Source organism: Phyllostomus discolor, chromosome 2 (genome assembly GCF_004126475.2).
Source record: "Phyllostomus discolor isolate MPI-MPIP mPhyDis1 chromosome 2, mPhyDis1.pri.v3, whole genome shotgun sequence".
Classification (NCBI taxonomy): Eukaryota; Metazoa; Chordata; class Mammalia; order Chiroptera; family Phyllostomidae; genus Phyllostomus; species Phyllostomus discolor.
Window position 1 is genome coordinate 140,648,191 of NC_040904.2, and position 18,829 is coordinate 140,667,019.

The window sequence follows — 18,829 nt, forward strand, 5'->3', positions numbered from 1 at the left end:
AAAGCTGTGTGATCCTGGTGGAACAAAATTTCTGGATCTCAGTTTCCTCCCCATATGCATATTTCATAGTGTTTTCAAAAGAAATATATGAAACATGTGAAACTGGTCAGTTAGTGTTTGGCCCATCATTGTCAATTAATACAATATATTATAATAAAGGGCAAAGTAAAGATAAGGCTTAATTAGAAATGCAAATAGTCTATGACAGAGCAAAGGGCAAGGTGGTGAATACAGATGGGGCAGGCAGTCCAGGTAAACTGAACAGAGGAGATGGGAACTGAATAGGCTTTGAGAGGTGGGAAGGATTTCAGTAATCAGAAGAGAGGGTTTGGGGCACTTCTATGGGAAGGGGATCATAAGCAAAGCCAAAAGACATAAACAATAGAGTCTACAGACAGACAGATTTTATTACTATCAAACTGCTTTCTTTGGAAACCTTTTGTTTATTATTTTATACATTAAAAAATGTTACTCTAGGAAGGGGTCCAAGCACTTCACCAGACAGCCAAAGGAATCCGTGGTACAGAAATGAGTCAGAATCCCTAAATGAAAAGAATAGAGGTGTCACAGAGAGGCCAGGGCTCATGGAGGAATGTATCAGGAAACAAACTTCAAATACTAACTTGGAAAGTAAGAGCTCACTTGATTATAATGTTAAGGAGTTTGAAGTTCATTCTTTAAACAATAGAATACCACTGAAGGTTCTGACAAAGATAAGTGCTCTGAAGCACTGAATCCATATAGGCCACTTCCAAAAAACCAGGTGAGACATGATGAAACCCTCACTTAGAACAGTGACAGTAGATAAGTAGGTATTGAAAGGATACGAACCCTAGAGTCATTTAGAAAATTTAAAAAGAACTCACAAGCTCATTAGATGTATACACAAACTGAGAAGGAAGAAGTAGTAAAGGCAATTCTTGTATTAATATTGGGAGAATGCTGATAGAAGTCACAACAGCACATTAAGAAACAGATACTGGGCTGCGAACCAAAGCATCGCAGGTTCTATTCCCAGTCAGGGCACATGCCTGGGTTGCAGACCACGGCCCCCAGCAACCACACATTGATGTTTCTCTCTCTTTCTCTTTCTCCCTCCCCTCCCTCTCTAAAAATAAAATAAATAAAATCTTTTTTTAAAAAAATAATCATTATTAAAAAAAAGAAACAGATACTGGTTTTTGGTAGGGATAAGACTATGGAAGGAGATGATAAATTTGGACTTGTACCTGTTGAATCTGAGAAACTGAGGAGGACTGAGGTACCTACCTGGTAATTAGAAAGGTGAGTCTAAAACTAGGAAGATGGGATAGAAAAGGTTGTATTTAAAAAAAAAACTCAGATAATTCCTTACAAATTGGGATAGTATAACTTGTATATCTATTTTATGTGATTTGCATGTTCTGAAGAGAGCTTGAAGTATAATTTCAATGCCAGATAAGTATTTAAGATGTTAATAATAGTGACAATCTTCAACTCTATGAATTATCAGTATAAGAACAAATTTTTAAGAGAGATGATATAAAAATATTTTAAATAATAGCATTGAAGAATTTTAATAACAGTACTCAAATGTTACTGTACAGCAGCAATTTTCAACCAGTGCTCTGCAAGGGGCACCCTGGTGCGCTGTGAGAATTTTGAAAACACAAATACCTGACTATTTAGTCAGGAGCACTGACCTCTTTTCCCATAGATTGCCCCCCCCCAAAAAAAAGTGACAACAGCCAACACAACAATAGCTGTCCTGTGTGCATGAATCAAATTATACCTATTTTTTGGTCAGATCAGCAAAAATCTATATTTTTAGTGTGCTGCAGAATTTTGATAACTAGCTTATGTGTGCCATGAGATAGAAAGGTTGCCAATTGCTGCTATAGAGGTATCCAGCAAATGTGTCTAAGGAAGCATCTGTGGGAAAATGTCTTTAGGGCCCCAAACATATCCTTCCTCCTTGTATCTCTTCTGACTCTTGGGCAACACTTTGAACACTGACTTGGAGGTCCAGTCCAAGTGGCCCAGGGAAGCATCCAGGGATTGCTCCATCATCCAGAGATTTGATGAGCTGAGAGGTGCTAGTAACGATGGCAGAATTGGGTCCAATAATTATAGTAGAAAAGGTTATGGAATCTGTATATCCTGACATCTTCCATTTTATCATTTCTAGCTTTACGAAAACTGACTCAAATTGCAGCATAATTTGTTTAGGTTATTATACACAGTAAGTGAGAGTGATGAGAACTCTCCCAGCACCAGCATGATTGATTGTGTTTGGGTGTCCTCACAGAATAACGCACTCTATTTTCAAGACTGGCAACACTCTTCCTTTTCAAACTTATTCCTTAGAAATGTCACGCTCACCTTCTTCTTAACAAATAGTAGCTCTGAATCTTTTTATTCAATATAGTAAATGAGTGGATGAACTTCTGGACCAAGTATAAAGTTACTGATAATTATTACATACTCTCCTCATGGAGAAACATGTATTGAAAAATATAAAATGTTTTGTGGGTTTCAATGGCTTACCTTCTTTTCCTTTTTTTTTAATCCTTACTCAAGGACATGCTGATTTTAGAAATAGGAGGAGGGAGGGAGACAGAGAAGGAGAGAAAATTCAAGAGAGAAACATTGATTGGTGGCCTCTCCTGTGTGCGTAACCCCAACCCCAACCAGGAACAGAACCACAACCCAGGCATGTGCCCTGACCTGTGACCTTTTTGGTATACAGGACAATGCTCCAACTGACTGAGCCACAGGGGCCTGGGGTGCAATGGCTTACCTTCTGCCTTTGACTCTGTAAAAGAGGATGGGCTAGAAGCTAAGCATACATTTATTAGGCCCCTTGATTATTAGTGTTTTGGCAAATCCTGACTTGCAGCTTTATAAGAACCATTGTTGGAGAAAAAATTTTATGACAGCCCACACATTTCAAGTGGTATCTGACAAAAAATATTTTTGGCTTCCCTCCTCTTTATTTATATCCACATGTTCTGTTGGCTTTTAGATGAAATTTATATATTCATCACTGAACAAATATTTATTGAGCACCTTCTATGTTCCTGGCACTAAAAAACACAAGGCCCATAGATATGATCAATGTGGGTGTGGACCTATTCATATAGAGCTTCTGGTATGTAATGGTTCTTCTTCATTCTACAGCTCTTTAGTGAGTAACTACTACCAGCTAGTCACATTTGAGGTGCTGGAGATAGAGACAAGAAGCAAAGAGACAGGGATCATGGAACCTCCAATTTAGTGGAGGGAGAAAATAATATCAGTATAAAAATTTGGATAAATATACAATATACAAGCAAAAATATACCATGTGAAAAAGTATATGTACCATGGTGAGAATGGGGAAGTTGATGGGAGTTGCTATGTTAAATACGGTGGCCAGGGAATGCCCCTCTATGCAGGTGACATTTAAACACAGATTTGAAAGATGTAAGGGAACTTGGGGATGTTTGAATGAATAGTGTTACGGGGAGGAAAATGGATAGTGCAAGGTCGCTGAGACAGGACTGTGCCTGGTGTGTTCTAGGAACAACAACTCCTGCGATTCAGAATGAGGGTTCAACAGGAAATGGGGGCCCAATTGTATAGGGCTTTGAAGCCACTGCTTAGGTCTTTGTCAGGACAGTTATCAGGGGAAAAAGGAGAAATGCAATAGTTTATATTATGAACTAGAAGGGACCTCTAGAGATTTTGGTCCTTGGTTTTGACTTATACCAGGAAGATGGGTTGAATGAATCAGATCAGAAGACGGCAGACTATCTCTAGAATCTATGTGATTCAGTGCCTCTGTAAAGTATACCAATTCAGTGGCTGTCAGGACAACACTTCTAAACCTCACTCATTCTAACAGGCAGACAAGGTGGTTGGTACATTACTGTTGCCCAGACATCACAAAGAGCTAACTGAGAATCTTCTGTGGCTAAGAAAGTTGACAAGATTTTTCTGTGACCATGTTGATGGTAGCTTCAGGTTGGAAATATTTCCAGGGAAATGTGTCCATGTCTTCTCTGCTCCTTAGTCTGGATCTTTGGGGTCTCAACTAAGGACAGATCCAAAATCATTTCCCAAGGAAAACCTTGGCTGGTTTTGCAAATATGTGTCATGACCAGCTTGCAAAGCAGTATGATGCCTTACTTCAACTCCCAGTCTTTCCTAGTAAAATGCCAACACTCAATCATTGCTTTAACACTAGCAAATCAAAGCCTTAATCAGGGAGAGTCTACTACCCCAGGCAGAGCTGAGAGAATAATGGCCTTCAAAAAGAATTCATGGCACACAGTAACCACTTATACTACTAAATATTTTAAGGTCTATATAGTAATCAATCATTATGAAAAGGCAAAGTACTTAGCCCCTTGCTGAGATGTACTTTAATGTCACTTCTTGAACTTTTCCCAGTTTCTTTCTTTCTTTCTCTTTAAGAAACAATCACTCTACACATTTGCATTTTCAGTAAACTTGATGAAATTGCCTATTTTGTTACAAAGGGTTTCCTTTGTTGATTCCTTTGTGAAAACTTTCTCCTAGAATATATTATACAGTTTGTATACTTGAAGGATTAGAATATGATGCAATAAGAACTCTTAAATCTAAACTCAAAAGCAAACACATGTATAACTGAATCAATATATGAACACATTATAGGCACATAATATATAAAAATATATATTCCATCTATATAAAGCAATGACAATGATCATTTGATTAATTCATAGACAATTTAGAGACATATTTAGAATATCATATGTTCAAGTCTACTATAAAATAGCATCTAATTATTTTAGCATTGTCTAAATATTATAGTGTATTTGCAAGTACATAAAAATTTCAAATTTCTCTTCAGTAATTTTCTTTTGAAATTTATCAAGATCCAAATACATAACAAATAACTGGATATAATCCAGTATTGTTTCTTTAATCACAGTGTATAGTAATTTCCTATTAGATTGACATAAGGGGAATTAATATAAAATTACAATTATGAATGTCAAAAATCAAAATAAAAGAAGCTGATGGCAATAAAGGTATGGGAGTTGAAAAGTGTCAGTTTAAAAGCTTAGCAACTTATAAGCATCCTTGGGAGACTTTGTTTGTCTCCCCATAAACTGTCACATTCTGATTTAGGATTGTTTGTGAAATGAATCTAGTCAGTAATGGGCCACGATACCACTATACCCTTTCTCTTATAAATCACAGCAATTTACTCAGTAGGAATGATCTATCCTTACTCTCTCATTCCCCATAATCCAATCACTTCCTCTCATAAGCACTTTCCCCTGGTTTCCACAATAATGCATTTTCTGTAACTAACAACCATCATTTCCTGATTATCATGCTTCTATCCTTGCACAGGAATGTGGGTCTTATGTGGGTCAGGGTCATCTTCCCCATCCATCTGTGTCCCTGTGCTGAGTGTGTTAGCTGAGAGGGGAGTCTGGACAGACCATCATGTTGCCTAGTCCTTAGGAAAGTTTGAATGCTCCCAAGTCTATGCCACTTTGATTAAGAACCATCAAATTTTGGTGTGTCTAATACTATACTTTCAGAAGAAGCACATTCAAAGACTTATTAGTGACTTTGCCTTCTGCAGATCCCTGTAAATTTAATTTAATGATGAAAATGTAGAAAATACTTCATGGTTTTTACTGCGCCATGCTAGAGTGAATTTCCTACAAGAATAAGTTAAATGAATAAATTATTTGAAAGCAACTGAAAGGACAGAAAATCTTGAGCTCTGTACACAAATAATTTAAATCATCTGTACATCTATTTGAATTTCAGTTCAGTTTAAAGTCTACTTAAAGGGCCCACCCATCAGGGTCTTTCAGTTTCAGAGTCTGGCACACTGGGCCACTGGTTCCTAGCTACTGCCATCACTAAATGAAGGACCATGTTTTTCCTCAGCTATACAAACATTAGTGACCTCTGGAATTGTGAGTTGGCTTTGATTCAGCACAACTGAAAGAATTTGCTTTAGTTTTATTTTTTAATTAATTAATTAATTTTATTTTTTTAAGATTTTTTCATTGTTATTCTATTACAGTTGTCCCAATTTTTCCCCCTTTGTCCTCCATCCATCCCACCCCCCATTCCCACAGTCCATCCCCACATCATGGTCCATGTCCATGGGTCATTCATACATGCGCTTTAACTAGTCCCTTTCCCGTCTTTCCACCATTATCTTCCTCCCGCCTCCCCTCTGGTCACTTTGAGTTTTGGAAATCTCTTAGGACTAAAGCTGTGACCAGGTAGTTGGGGTGTATTTCTTGTGTCATATAATTCAAGATAGCAAGGGCCCTGAAGTTCAGCAATTACACTGACCATAGTTAGGCAGGCCAAGAGCATCTTAGGATGAATCCCAATGGTGATGATGCTGCAGTAATTGGTTCTCCTTCCCTGGTGTTAGATGTCTCTTTAGAGCCCAGTGATTTCACTGCCCAACAAAGGATACTACTGTTGTATTAAATATCTCCTATTGTTTTACAAGACTTCAATTTTATTTTATAGTTACATTTTTTAACAGCAAGATGGTATCACAAAAGGCAAATACTATGAGCTTGAGAGTATTTCTGATTAGCCTCCCTGACAAGTACTGGGGATGCCTCATGGGAACCACAGCATTAGACTCACTCTGTGACTTTTTCCTTTGATACTTAATTAGTAGTTTTCCAACTCATTTCCGACTGGCTTAAGGTAAAAGAAAAATATATAAGATACAAAAACAAAAACAAAAATCCTGACACTTCTAATGCTAGCTCTGCCAGGTATGATTGAAAATTTTCTAATATTCGTACCATTATTTTTAGAACCAGATAGCAGCATTTTAGGAATGCATCATGTTTATAAAATAACTTTCTACATCAGTGGTTATCGAAATGTTCTCTCCAGACCAGCAGCAACAATGTTACGTAGGTCGTTGTTAGAAAAGGAAATTGTGAGGCCACACCCCAGACTTGCTGTCAGAAGCCATGCATAGCCTCCAGCGCTCAGTGTTTTAACCAGGCCCCGCCCCAACCCCTCTACTGATTCTAATGCCAGTTGTACCAGTTTAAGAACCACACCCACGCCCTCTCAATCCAGATCAAGGAGGTGGAGGAGACTGTGGGCAGCACCTGCCACTGACTGGCAGTCAAGCAGTTCCAAGACTCCAAGATCAGGTTCCCCCTGCCTCACCGGGTCCTTCCTCGCCAGCACAAGTGACACTTCTCCACCAAGAAGCCAAATAAATTCTATGAGATGTAGGGCCTCCCTGTCCCTGGTCTGCACAAATAAACTTCTTGGGGGGGAAAAACAGAACCACTGCCCCACAACACCAACAGACCATTTGAAAAAGTAGTGTCGTTGTTCTTCGGAGTAGGTCATCAGTGGTAATGAGGATGGAAGGGGGGATTAAATGGCTGTTCTGTAAGGGTTAGGGAAGTAGTGGGGGTGGGGGGTGGGGGGTGTTGTGAGCTGGTGATAGACATGCAAACGTGCATCCAGCCAATCAACAGTCCACAGACTGGTCTCTTACTTTAATTCTGGATAATCCAGAAGAGGTTTCTCCCTACCATCATTCCCTCCATGTAACAAAGTTCCTAAAGTGATGACAGGTCAGCATGTTTCATGAAAATGTAAGAAAACATTGTTAGCTCTTCACTGAAGCTCTGTGTAGGATCAACTTGGAATAATTCAGATGAGACTATCACCATATGGAATGTTAGAGCCAGGGTAAATGTTGCTATTTTGTGCACCCATTCATTGTATGCAGGTAAACTAAGGGTAAAATTAAAAGAGAGAGAGAGGGGGGTGGGAAAGGAAGAAAAGAAAGGAAGAAAGGAAGGAAGGAAGGGAGGGAGGGAGGGAGGGAGGGAGGGAGGAAGGAAGGAAGGAAGGAAGGAAGGAAGGAAGGAAGGAAGGAAGGAAGGAAGGAAGGAAGGAAGGAAGGAAAAACAAAAGTGTAGTGTAAAGTTATGAGTATTAGGGGAAATCCCATCCAATGTGATAGGGAATGGAGATGGTTGGATTACTCACTGGAAGTTTATGTAATGTCTCCAGGTCTTTCTTAGTCCCAGTTGTCAAAGCTAATAACACCACATAGTGATAATCCTTAACATTTCTTTTAACTGTTTGGTTTTTAATGCTTTGCTGAAAAAGACATTCCATTTGCTTATGCAAATGGGATTTCAAAATATTTTTATATATAGTCTGGAAAAGTTGCTTAACAACCTTGCTTTTGCTTTTTTTGACATTAAATATAGAGTTGAATGTTTTATTAAAGAGTTTAATTTTAAGTGCTTAATAGTAATAGTAATATAATCCTTTGCATTATAATTTCAGCTGAATATCTCCTCTTTGTAATCCTACTTGTCACCCCTCCACCTCTTGGTATTTTCATACCATCATGAGCCTTTGCCCAAGTCTTAGTCACAACCTAAGAGCAAAGGATCTACCCTAGAAATGAATGAGGTCTGTGAATGAGTCAAAATGTGTAAAGTTCTTAGAATAGTGCCAACATATAGTAAACACTTGATAAGCTCAGCTCTTATTATTATTCTTATCTAATCAAGGGTTCTCAACTCAGTTACTGGACCCAATCAATCAGAAAGTACCCTAAACTACCAGCCATATAAATCCTATGGTCTTTTCAGAATGAGTAGTTTTCCATAGTCAAATTGAAGTTCTCCCCACGTCCTTAGTAAATGTAGAAGAAAATAGAGCTGAATTTTTGTTGACCTAGGGCTTAGTACTGAGGCAGACATGAACTAAGGTCAATGATCAAATACACAGAGAAGTAAGCTTACTTCACACTTCTTTCTAAACCAAGAGAAATAAGTCTCAGAAGAGAAAAATAAAGTCAACATGATATTTGAAGTTTGAAATAAGAAAATGAGAGAATTCATCTGAATTTTTAAATGATAAAATGTAGCTAGCTATGTTAGGGAAAAGATTGTTTAACCTTTTTGTTTTCCTTAGGATTATCAGGTTTTCTATAATATTGATTTTAAAATATAACATAGTAATAATCCTTAAAATTTCCTTTGATTTTGAGTGATTTTACTGAAAAACACATTCTACGTGCTATGTAATGATGTTTCAAAAATTTTTTTAATTCTGAAAAACTCTGCTAACAACCTGGAAATAGCTCTTTAGAATTAAATATACAGTTGAATGCTTTATTAAATACTTTAATTTTATGTATTTATTATTATGTTACATAAATTATGATTTTATCCAAATACTTTCTCCTTGTAATCACACATCACAGCCCAAATTTAGACATTGTTCTCCTCTGATTTCTTCATGGATTATCAACCTATTATGATACAGCTTGCTATACAAATTCATTAAGAGTTTGTTCTCTCAGTCAATCATTTAAATATTGCTAATACTTCAACCTATTTAAAACTGGCATTTATTATTTTAATTTATTGATTAAAATCCTTCTCTACTACATACATATTTTTCCTATGTGCAGTAATTCATACTTCTTATATTAATGAAAAGGGAAATCAAAAATATTAACAGTATAAAATATACTAATTTTGTGAAATAAAATAAGCTGAACATGTCAAACATGAAAAAATTTAATTTTGGCAATAACTATGCAGGTATTTGGAAGGTAAGTTAGAGGAAAAAATGATGAAAATTAGTATGAACTGTTTTGCAATATAGAGAAGACTGATGTTGAGATACTTCCACATTAATGTCAAACGCCTTCCTCAAGTTCGATTGCCACATTCATTCAGTCTCTAATGTTGAGTAGGCATGGAGGGTAGAAACACACATTGGACAGGATCACCTCTGCTTTAAGGAGCTCAGAGTTCCACAAAAAAGAAAGAAGTAAATAATTATGACACTAGACAATGAATACTTTAGAAACAAGTTTTGGGGGATGACAGTGGAAACAGGAATTTATAGAAGGCTGCTCTCCAAAAGAAAGGACAATAGGGAAAAAAAAGCAAAGTTCTGAAGCACAAAGAAGAAATAACAAAGTATGTATAGGGAATATAAGCAAAATCATAAAGAACCTTATGTAGCATACTCAAAAGTATAATTTTTACACAAGAGAAAAATAGAAAACTATAAAAGATCTTAAGCAGAGGAATAACATTGCCATATAGCTATATTCCAAAGCTCAGTTCACGTGGGGTGTAGAGAAAATGGGAACTGAAAGACCATTCAGAAATCTTTTGTAATAATCTAAGAGATAAGTTTTCAGGGTCTAGATTTAGAGGCCCTTAAAAAAATAAATAAATTTGAGAAATATTTAGAAAGTAAATTCTATAAGACTCAGATATGGACTTGGGGGTGAAGATTGCAAGAAAGAATTATAAATGATTCCTAGATTGCTCATTTCAACAGTTAGATGAATAATGGTACAATACACTGAGGCACAGAACAACACAGGAAAATGTTTCTAGTGGGGAAGAGGCAACAGTGATACAGATGTGAGATGTTGGTGGAAACCTCAGTAGTCATATCACTACCTTCCATTGACAGGTCTAGAGGACAGAGATGTTGTCTTGAATTACGCATTTGGGAGTCTCAGACAATTAACTTAGAAGAATTTCAATGGCATGTAACTTATTTCACCATGTATAGAATAAATTATATTCATTTCCTCTCATGGCAACAGGGTAGAGAGTATTCTAAAAATGTACTGAATCAAATGGGGTTCTTTATGTCATGGAATATGTTTTCTTGTTCATTTATGAAACTTCTTGTCATTATATAATTGCTTCTTTACAGAAAGGATTACATGTACCTCTGCTATGATAGCATTCAGAACATTATAAGTGCATTACACCATAAAGAAAATAATTGGGTAAGTCATTAGCAATTTCTTATTTTAAAAAATGTTAAGGCATACTTTGCCCCCTATTTTGTTTTTCTTCTTTTTAGATCATAAAGTTGCATTCCTTGGACTCTTCTTTGATGAGGCATGTTTTGTTGAATTTTTTTTTTAACCTAACAGATGTTTGGGTAGTTAAAATTCCTCATGAGTATGGTATCCTGTGGTTTTCGCAACCTAAGTGCTACCCCAGGAATTTGCCTTACTTGCTGTCTTCCAGGCCTGGTGGTCCATAGGAGATGCATATTATGAGAGTCCAATTCCATTCCATTCCATACTAATTTCACACCCACACTCTTTTAAAGTTGTACATTTTCTCAACATTATAAGTACTTACTGTGCATCACAGAGAAACTTGGCAGTCTATATTCTTCCCCCCACACAATTCAAATTGCTTTTGAATATAGGGATAATCAGAAAAATAAAAGATTAGTAAAATGATCTGCAAGATTTTAATGTTTCAAGTTAAGTGTTTCTGCCATTTGTAATGTTTGTGCTTGTTTGTATCTATACACACCCAGCATGAAGTACAGAGTTATGGCTATTACACAGATGACTTAAGGAGAATAGCAGCTTGGCTTCAGTTATCTAGATCAGAATATGTGGGAAAAATAAATGTTAGCTTGTGTTGGCTGAATACTGTTTTCTTTGTTCACTCTAGTGTACAGTGGTAGATTCTGATTCAGAAAGTAACCCAATTTAATTCTCAGCTTGCATCCTAACTTTGCTCCCTGGATCTTTAATTTGGATTTCCTTCTTTACTAGCTCAGAGAGAGGAAATACAACATATTTTCTAATTCTACACAGGATTTTAGAACATTTTAAAATAATATTTATTGGTCTTTTATTTGAGTTATTCAAAGTGAATACATTGATCTCAAACTACCCATCAATTGCTAGCTCTTTATCAAGAAGCACCAGGTTTTGATAAGCAGTTCTATTTTACTGAGCTTGAATGCAACTTGATGCCATAAGAATAACATGCACATATTTGAAATGGTAATTTTATACCAATTTTTACTGTTGCTTTGTCTTTTATATTATTCAGGTAAGGTTTTCACTTTCAAAATTCTATCTTCTCATATATTATGAAACAATTTTTGACTCAATGATAGATAATGTAAAACTTAGTAATTTTTGCATCCATATTATTTTTTCTTTAAAATTTTTAAAAATATATTTTATTGATTATACCATTATAGTTGTCTCATTCCCCCCCCCCTTCATTCCCCTATGCCCTGTACTCCCATCACACGCTCATTCCACCCTCTTAGTTCATGTCCATGGGTCGTACATGTAAGTTCTTTGGCTTCTACATTATACTGTTCTCATCCTCTCCCTGTCTATTTTGTACCTACTATTTATGCTTCTTATTCCCTATAACTCTTTCCCTATTCTCACACCTCCCCCTCCCCACTGGTAACCCTCGAAGTGATCTCCATTCCTGTGATTCTGCTTCTGTTCTAGTTGTTTGTTTAGTTCGTTTTTGTTTTTTTAAGGTTTGGTTGTTGATAGTTGTGTTTGTTGTCATTTTATTGTTCATATTTTTTATCTTCTTTTTTTTTAGATAAGTCCCTTTAACAGTTCATAGAATAAGGGCTTGGTGATGATGAACTCCTTGAGCTTGACCTTATCTGGGAAAAGCTATCATTCAGAATGCCCTTTCATTCTAAATGAGAGCTTTGCTGCATAGTGTAATCTTGGGTGTAGGTCTTTGCCTTTCATGACTTCCAATACTTCTTTCCAGCCCCTTCTTGCCTTCAAGATTTATTTTGAGAAATCAGCTGATAGTCTTGTGTGAACTCCTTTGTAGGTAACTCTCTCCTTTTCTCTTTCTGCCTTTAAGATTCTCTCCTTCTCTTTAATCTTGGGCAATGTAATTATGATGTACCTTGGTGTATGCTTCCTTGGGTCCAACTTGTTTGGGACTCTCTGAGCTTTCTGGACTTCCTGGAAGTCTATTTCCTTGGCCTGATTGGGGAAGTTCTCTTTCATTATTTGTTCAAATAAGTTTTCAACTTCTTGCTCTTCCTCTTCTCCTTTTGGGACCCCTATGATTTGGATGTTGGAATGTTTAAAGTTGTCCTGGAGGTTCCTAAGCCTCTCCTCATTTTTCTGAATTACTGTTTCTTCATTCTGTTCCAGTTGAATGTTTGTTTCTTCCTTCTGACCCAAATGGTTGCTTTGAGTCTTGGTTTCCTTCCTATCACTGTTGGTTCCTTGTGCATTTTCCTTTACTTCACTTTGCATACCTTCACTTCTTCTATTTTGCAAACATAGTCAACCATTTCTATGAACATCCTGATCACCAGTGTTTTAAACTCTGCATGTGATAGGCTGACTATCTCTTCAACGTTTAGTTCTATTTTTTCTGGAACTTTAATCTGTTCTTTCATTTGGGCCATTTTTTTTTGGTCTCAGTACCTGTAAGGCATGGAGCCTTAAGTATTCACCAGAGCAGGGGCAACCCATGTCACTGGGTAGTGGCGCTGTATGTAGTGGAGGGGATGAGAGGGAACAATGTCCCTTGCTCACCTCTCTACCAGCCAGCTTTTAGTCAGTTACCCCGCAACCCACAAGCAAACTGGGCCCTTCTGGTGCTGATTCCCAGGTGGGTGGATTTCTGTACATTCTAGGATCCTGTGGGTCTATCCAATGAACTCTCCTGTGGGTCTGGGAGTTTCTCCTGCCATACAACCCCATAAGGCTTTTCAGTCAAAGGTTTTGAAGCTTTATTTCCCAGCACTGGAACCCTGGGTTTCGCAGTTTGTTGTTCCTCCCAGTTTATCCACATGCAAGTGTGGGACAACCTGGTCTGACAGCCACTGTCTTGCCCACCCCAGTCCTCCCACCACTGCCTTACCAGGAGTCCTCTCCATCCAGGTTGCCCATCTCTGCCCCTCCTACTGGTCTGGATGAATGTTTCTTCTTTAATTTCTTGATTTTTGGACTTCCATACATTCTATTTTCTGGCAGTTCTGGGTATTTTTTTTTCATTTTTAAATTTGTCCTTTTTTGGTTGTGGGAGGAGGCACGGTGGTATCTACCTACACCCCCATCTTGGCCAGAAGTCCCAGATTATTTCTTATGTTTTCAGAATGTCTACACTTTCCATGTTTGGTCTGCAGGATCAACATCTAAGCATTACTTACTTTTAACTTGAAAAAGATTACTGCTTCAAGACTTTTGTAGCTTGATTGTTCTAATTTGTTTTATTCTTGTAGCACATGTTAGTTCACCATATATATTAACCTGCAACAAGATATGCAGTATCTTTTTTTTAAGAGGGGAAAGGAGAGAGATAAAGAGGGAGAGAAACATTGCTGTGAAAGATAAAGATTGGTCAGCTGCCTCTCCTATGCACCCCAACTAATACAAGAATAACCTATGCTTTGCATACTCACAGCTGTAAACCTACTTTTGCCCCATCCTGTACATAAATCTTGTCACTTTTTTCACTTGATCACAGAGGAATAAAGGCAGATTTTCATGTATCCTCTGGCAATAAATTTTTTAAAATTCTATTTGATGATAACAGAGTAGAAAATCAGCTCTCAAGAATAAAGAGAAGAAAAAGGAAATAGGAGTAGAATAGAAAAATCTATGTAAGATAAATTTCCTTTTGCTCAAGGTATTCTGTGATGGTGAATTAAAATTGTGGCAGTGAAATACTAGACCCAGAGAGAAGAAAGATACTAGATAAAAAACAAGCTAGTACTTCATGAGAAAGTCTCTCTGTAGATTAGTCAAGTAAAGACTCGGAAGCTGGGGTAAGGAAAAACCAAGATTATTCTCTGCATTGCACCAAGAGCAAAACAAACAAACAAACCACCAAATGCAAAGAAAGACATTATGGTAAAGTGAGGAAAATAATGTTAATTTTTTTTACAAAAAGCTCATGTTGATTGTGTAATATTTGAAATATTTTACCATTATTCCTTTAAACCAACCAGAATGAGTAAAATGGAGTAGTAGGCAATTGAAAATAGCCAAATTCTGGTGAGTGAGTTATAGACCTTAAAGAAGGCAGGAAATGGAGGTATGGAAGTAATGATATTCCAGTGGAAAAACTCCCAAATTTTCAAATTAAGAACATAAGACTCTAAAAATCCAACTTCCATGTTTCATTTACAAGCTTCTAAATTGATCATGTTATATGTTGTTTTATGCTAATCAAACATTTTCCATCATAGTGTCTAGAGTGCTTGAAGGAATTATGCATTTAGAAAGTCCACTTCCTCATTCAGTATAGTAGGTAGAAGCAAGCACTACCCAAGTGAGATGCTCATAAGGAATAGGGTGGAATCCCTTAGTGGCAGCAGGCAAATAGACACAAAGTCTATTTTAACCAAAAATTAAAAATTAACTGCCCACAGGCCAGATCTGGGCTACTAATGTGCTTGGTTTGAACAACTGAATGTTTTTAAATTTGAAAACAAGCTACCACAAACAAGGAATTGAATATTTCATATTAAAAACAATTAACTTTCCTGTTTCTTTGAAAGTCTTAGTACAGTGCATTCTCTTTTAACTTGCCATGGCTTCCACCACTTTCAATCACTTTATATCAATTTGGTTCTTTTGCTATAGTACCTGTCTGACTGCTTCAGGCAACTGACAGTTGCCCCTGGGACTTCAAAATTTATTCATTCAGTCCATGTCCCATTTTTCTATCAAATTTTCACTTATGATTTTATTTCTTCTTACTGGCTTAAGCAACTAAAGTCCCTAACTTTAATTGATCTGGATCCTTTAAAGTGGGGTCTGCATTATAAAGAGGCTGGTCATGAGCTCTTGCTGGTGTAGGTCAGAGGATTGAACATGGGCTGCAAACCAAAGGGTTGCCGGTTCGATTCCCAGCCAGTGCACATGCCTGGGTTGCAGGCCAGGTCCCCCATGAGGGCCACATGAGAGGCAACAACACATTGATGTGTCTCTCCCTCTCTTTCTCCCTCCATTCCCGTCTTTCTAAAAATAAATAAAATTTAAAATAAAATAAAATAAAAAGGCTGGTCATGGGAAGATGAAGGTGAAAGAATATTTCAGTCAAAAGGAACAGAGAATGCAAAGGTCCAAGTTCTAGGAGTATAATATGTTCAGGTAATAGAAAAAATGTCCAGTGAATGGAGGGTAAGGGTAAGTAAGAAAGTGTTTATAGATGATGTTAAAGTGTTAGGTAAGCGTCAGGTCATGTAATTCTTTGTTTATCATGTCGGAAATTTCAAATTTTATTCCAACAACAATGGGAGCTCATTGGATAGCTTTAAAAAGGGAAGTGACATCATTTGATTTAGCTTGAAAAAGATCACCTGCAGGCTCAGGAGGTCAACAAGGTTAATATGGTAGTAGTGATGAAGGCTAGGACTAATATGGCCACAAAGCAAATGGAGGGTTGTGTTAGGTCACACAGTAGAACTATAGCATTGGTGGAGTTGAGGAGGAAAAGAGCACTTTCTAGATTTTCATTTCCTGCAACCAGATGAGTAATGGTGTATTTTACTAAAATCAAAAAGATTGGTGGATGAGAAGATTAGTGTTTAAACCATGCTAATTTTGGGAGATATATTTGACACACATGCCCAGCGATATCAATTGATCAGGTAAATATATTGATCTCAGTTTTGGGGAGCAGTAAGATCTGGCATTGCATTAACAAACATTTATTGGACACATTATACAAACTTCATGCCAGGTACTCTGGGGAACAGAAACAAGAGATGCATTTAGTGACCTAGAAAATTAAGCTTCTCACTGCCTAGAAAGGACTATAACAGTAACCATTTATCACTGAAAATCTGTGTGTGTGTACGTGCCAGCCTACAGTCACTGACAAGATTGTAAAGCCTGGCTTCTTATCCTTTAGATATGAAGGAAAACTGTAGGCATGGACAAAGCATTCTTGATATCATCAATATAGCCTAACGATAAACACAAGAGAAGGCTGTAATGTTTTTGTTGCAATATAGGACTGTAGGACCTTCACACACCCCTGAAAGTTTGAGAAAAACTCTAAAGGACAGAAAATTAATTTCCTATTGGTATTCATTGAAATTGAAAGTAAATATGTTATTATAAAAGTTAGTTTCTATACTCAGTAATTTTTATGTTCAATGATTTTACACACAATATAATTAAGTAGAAATCAACATATACAGAAATCAATGTATGAATGATATATAATATATACATATATGTGTGTACATACTCTTAAGTGTATATATGTACACAGACACATATGTATACTTTACATTAAAGCCATTACAATTTGATGAAGACAGTGTTCAGATGGTAATAATAGAAATTATTTAATGTTAATGATGTCACAGCAAGTAGGGCAGTTAATTTTAAAATATAAAATTTAAGATGTAAGAGTCATCTTCACCTAAACTTTGAGTGATTTCTATGGAAAAGCATTTAAAAAGCTTTTCCTTGAATGAAAAAATGTATATACATATCAGGGCAAAACTTACGGCCAGGGAGGGTTCGTGTAGATATCCAACTTGAAGCGTTGCCATAGCCAGCATTCGTGCTGGCGGCCACTTGGAATCTATACCATCGGAATTTCTTTAATCCATACACTGTCTCTTCAGTTAGGTCAGGTTCATAGAGGTATTGAACTTTTTGATATTCAATACATTCTTCAGATTCCCATTCTCCGCATTTTTGATCCCGAAGTTGAGTGGTAATCTTGTAGTTTTGGAAGTAACCAAAGATAGTGTCGGGCCGCATCCATGTTAATGTTGCACTAGTTGATTGGACATTAGAAAAAGCAATGTTCATAGGAACACTGGGAACTAAAAAGTAAAGAGAAAAATGAAAAGTAATAGGAATTACCAAACATTTTGTAACAGAAGTAAAAATGAGATTTAAAATTACCTCTTATAATGTGCCTGGAGGCATAATAAAGTGTCTAATTAAAATTACCCTTAGGTTAATATCCACACATTTAATAAGCAGAATCTTAAAGGGATGCTTCAGAGACCAAGAGTCAAAGGGATAGAAGACAAAATAATTGCTATTATTTTTATTCTTAATTTTGCTCCCAAATTCTCTTACAACATAAACTTTGGCTTCGTACACAAGCACTGGTACAAAGGAAAACCGTATGCTCATATAATGCTATGTCCTTCCCTAGGTAAGGTCACTTCCTAAGAAATACATTCTATAGTTTAATGTTTAGACAGACACAAGTTCACCCTATATATAGTAAATGTTGGTTATAAAATGATTTAAAATAAATAACCCTATTAAATAAATAATTTATATAATTAGTTGATTTTTATTTTATCTTGCATATATTTAAAATTAACAAAACCCTATCTAGAGTATCATCTAGCACCCCGATTCATACCCAGGCTAAGGTATCTGTATATCACCTATAATTACATGGTCCTACTGGAGTCACTTACTAGATTTCATGTTAACCATTGATTTGCTATACACATACCATGTGCATGCTCTAAGCCTATTTAGGGATTAAAGATACATGAGGCTTATGTCTTGATTTTAAGACATAGGCATTTACTGGGCAAGAAATATAAACATGTTGCGGTTAGAAGTATGAAAGAACAATGTACTAAGTGGTATAAGTACTTTCTTCAACCACACATATGTGCAAGGGCTTTTGCTCAGAAGGCTGAGATAGAGTAAATAATAAGGACTTGTATGAAAATCATATAATTCATAAAAATGTTTATTAACATGCACAATTAAAAATAAGACAATTAATAAATAAATATAAAACCCAATTATTCCTAAACATATCATACTGATTCAACTTTCAATAAATAACAAATGAGTACCCAATTTGTTCCAAATTCTATCATAGGTACTGGGAATGCAATGAACAAAAGTCCCTATCCTTGTGCATTTTACACTCAGGAGGTTTATATAAAATAAAAGTATAAATAAGCATTCAATAGAATACTTTGGATGATGATTTGTGTTATGGAGAAAAAGAAGGAAGTGTAGAAGAAGACA

General features: G+C 36.4%; 1 protein-coding gene across 1 annotated transcript in view; it reads right to left on the reverse strand.

The window, feature by feature from the left end:
• Positions 1 to 18,829, reverse strand: part of PTPRQ (protein tyrosine phosphatase receptor type Q) — a 250,188-nt gene that overhangs the window by 73,699 nt on the left and 157,660 nt on the right. Inside the window, exon 43 of the mRNA XM_036018637.1 lies at positions 17,320 to 17,643. Coding sequence (XP_035874530.1) covers positions 17,320 to 17,643 — 324 coding nt within the window. The remainder of the gene's footprint in view (positions 1 to 17,319; positions 17,644 to 18,829) is intronic.